This window comes from Palaemon carinicauda, chromosome 36 (assembly GCF_036898095.1).
Source record: "Palaemon carinicauda isolate YSFRI2023 chromosome 36, ASM3689809v2, whole genome shotgun sequence".
In the NCBI taxonomy this organism is placed as follows: domain Eukaryota; kingdom Metazoa; phylum Arthropoda; class Malacostraca; order Decapoda; family Palaemonidae; genus Palaemon; species Palaemon carinicauda.
The window spans coordinates 65,942,637-65,945,462 of NC_090760.1; the positions used below are offsets into that span (position 1 = coordinate 65,942,637).

The 2,826-nt window shown below is 29.2% G+C and overlaps 1 protein-coding gene across 2 annotated transcripts in view; it reads right to left on the bottom strand.

Annotated features, from left to right (window-relative positions):
* Window positions 1–1,468: 1,468 nt before the first annotated feature.
* The window catches only part of LOC137628451 (glycosyltransferase 1 domain-containing protein 1-like), a 59,720-nt gene continuing 58,362 nt past the window's right edge, over window positions 1,469–2,826 (bottom strand). For both annotated transcript variants that reach the window (XM_068359599.1, XM_068359598.1), the window contains one exon: window positions 1,469–2,121. In XM_068359599.1, coding sequence (XP_068215700.1) covers window positions 1,883–2,121 — 239 coding nt within the window. In that variant the 3' untranslated portion in view covers window positions 1,469–1,882. The remainder of the gene's footprint in view (window positions 2,122–2,826) is intronic.

Sequence of the window (2,826 nt, forward strand, 5' to 3'; positions counted from 1 at the left end):
ATACATGACAAATTCCTAATTTCTCATTGAAAAAAAAAATACTTTTTTTAAAACTTATGGTTAACTTTAAAATTTTAGGAATAAACATTTCTAAATACTAAATATTAATTACAATTGGAATTTCATTAGCTGAAAAGTTCCTTTTTTTTTTTTTTTTTTTTTTTAAATATGGGATTTAAAAAAAAAATTAAAATAAATTTTTCACTTTGTTTTCTCCAAAACTCTATTTAAAAAATAACATATTGTCTGAAATTTACTTTTTTTTCATGATTCATGAAATTTTCAAATATACATTTATTTTTCTTTATAAATTCACTACTTTATAAATCTGTAATTTTAACATAAAATTTATCTTTCCACAATTTCATTTCAAAATCTTGACATCATTAATAATTCCATTTTGCCTTTCATAATATCGAAAAATACCACATTTCAGTCAAATATCTTTTTCGTATTCATCAAAATTCCATTCGATATAAACTAGATATATTTAACTTTCAACCATTCTTAAAAATTCTAAAAATTAATTTTATGTAACATTCTTCACAAATCTACCGGAAAGACAAACATTTTATCTTACAAGATTCGAAGAAAAATTATACATTATTCATAGTAATGATAATAATTACTTATCTAATTCTTCAAATTTAAACAAAATATTTTATAATGCAATAGAAATGTTAGCAAGAAACAAATAGAATTTCTTCATTAACCAGCTATTTTGTAATATCAACTTAAACACTAGTCTCTATAATATCACTCTTCTCCTCTCCCACCGTTAACCCTACAATTAAAGGGTCGGTTGCCTGATGCGTCCTCTCCAATGCCTTCTATCAAGGGTATCCTCTTCCACCAAACCTATTCTCTCCATATCATCCTTCACCTTATCTTTCTATTCAATTCTCTGCCTCCCTCTCAATCTTCTCCCCCTAACAGGTTCCTCCCAATCCCTCTCCACCATCCATTCTCAACACGAGTCCAAACCATCTCAGTCATGTGACACACTTATCATCTCTTTAATCTTCACAAGTCTTCATAATTTCATTATAATTGTACAAACAAATAATATTCAATTCTTAATAATCCACAAGAATATTTTCAACCGAAATCACACAAATATTATGCAAATTAGTTACCTAATTAATCATATTATGAATCTTAGTAAAAAAAAAAAAAATAAATAATTCAGGTATGCGTATTATTTCATAAATAATTTTACTCCAATTAATAAACATTTAGGAGTTTTATTTCAGATAAAACATGAAAGTGGTTTTTCTGCATATATTTTTCTAGATCATTAAAGTTTCTCAATAAAAAATTAACCCTGAATTTATATTTCTAATGTTAAGTCTCTAGAAACTAGATGTTTTTCTAGAAAACAATAAAAAATAAGTATCAACTAGAATATTACACTGTATATATTTATGTGAAAATTTACTACATAATAATAATAATAATAATAATAATAATAATAATAATAATAATTTACTTAACTCTGGATATTTTTAATCAAATTCCCTTGGCCAACTTCACGTGAAAATACTGGGGAAGAGCTAGCAGCCATATCCCATTGACCTTTTTAATTTCACGTTCACGTGAAAATAACCAAGAAAGCTTAGCAATCCTAATATCACATTAATCTATTTAATTTCACGTCACGTGATAACTAATACCAAAGTTTAACGGCTACAAAATCCCTGTAATTTCACGTTCACGTGAAAATAAAAAAACTTGTCAGCCATTATACCACATTATTCTATTTAATTTCCCGTCTCGTGAAAATCAACATAAAAGTTTAACCGCCATAAAATCCCATTAATTTAACGTTCACGTGAAAATGAAAAACCAAACATAACATCCACATAATCTCATCAGTATCAGGTCACGTGAAGATAGCTTCCGACAGAGTGTCTAAAAAAGCCTTCCTTTCGACCTCAGCGCAGTGATAGCGATGGAGATAATCAGTCGCCCTCGAAACCAAGTTATGCCGTAACTCAGGCTCCTGCAGAAGGCGCTCCAGCTGCTGCAGGAAGTTCTCCGGGGAGTCGAACAAGAGGCCGTTTACCTGGTGATTGATGATGGCAGAGTTCCCTGGGATGTCACGGGCTATGACGGGTGTTCCTGAGGAAGGAAGGAATAGAGTAAACAGAAGTCGTGATTGGCTGATGATGAAGTCATAGGTAGCCAATGAGGAGCCAGGAATAATCTCGTCACAAAATAACAGTACTCGAAGGGTTATTATGATTATCATTATTATTATTATTATTATTATTATTATTATTATTATTATTATTATTATTAGCTAAGTTACAACCTTAGTTGGAAAAGCAGGATGCCACAAGCCCAAAGGCTCCAACAGGGAAAATAGGACAGCGAGAAAAGGAAATAAGGAAACAGACAGAATAGTGTGCTCGAGTGTACCCTCAAGTAGGAGAACTCTAACCCAAGACAGTGGAAGGAAGAATACTTTTAGATTTAATGAGGAGGAAAATTATTTTTGGATTTAATGAGAATGAAAATTACTTTTAGATTTAATGAGAAGGAAAATTACTCTAAGATTTAATGAAAAGGAAAATTACTTTCAAATTTAATGAGAAGGAAAATTACTTTCAAATTTAACGAGAAGGAAAATTACTTTCAAATTTAATGAGAAGGAAAGCTATTTTTGGATTTAATGAAAAGGAAAATTACTGTTAGTTTTAATGAGAATTACTTTTGCATTCAATAAGAAAAAATTACTTTTATTTTAATTGAGAAGGAAAATTAATTTTAGATATAATGAGAAAGAAAATGACTTTTAGATTTATTGAGAAGGAAAGTTACTTT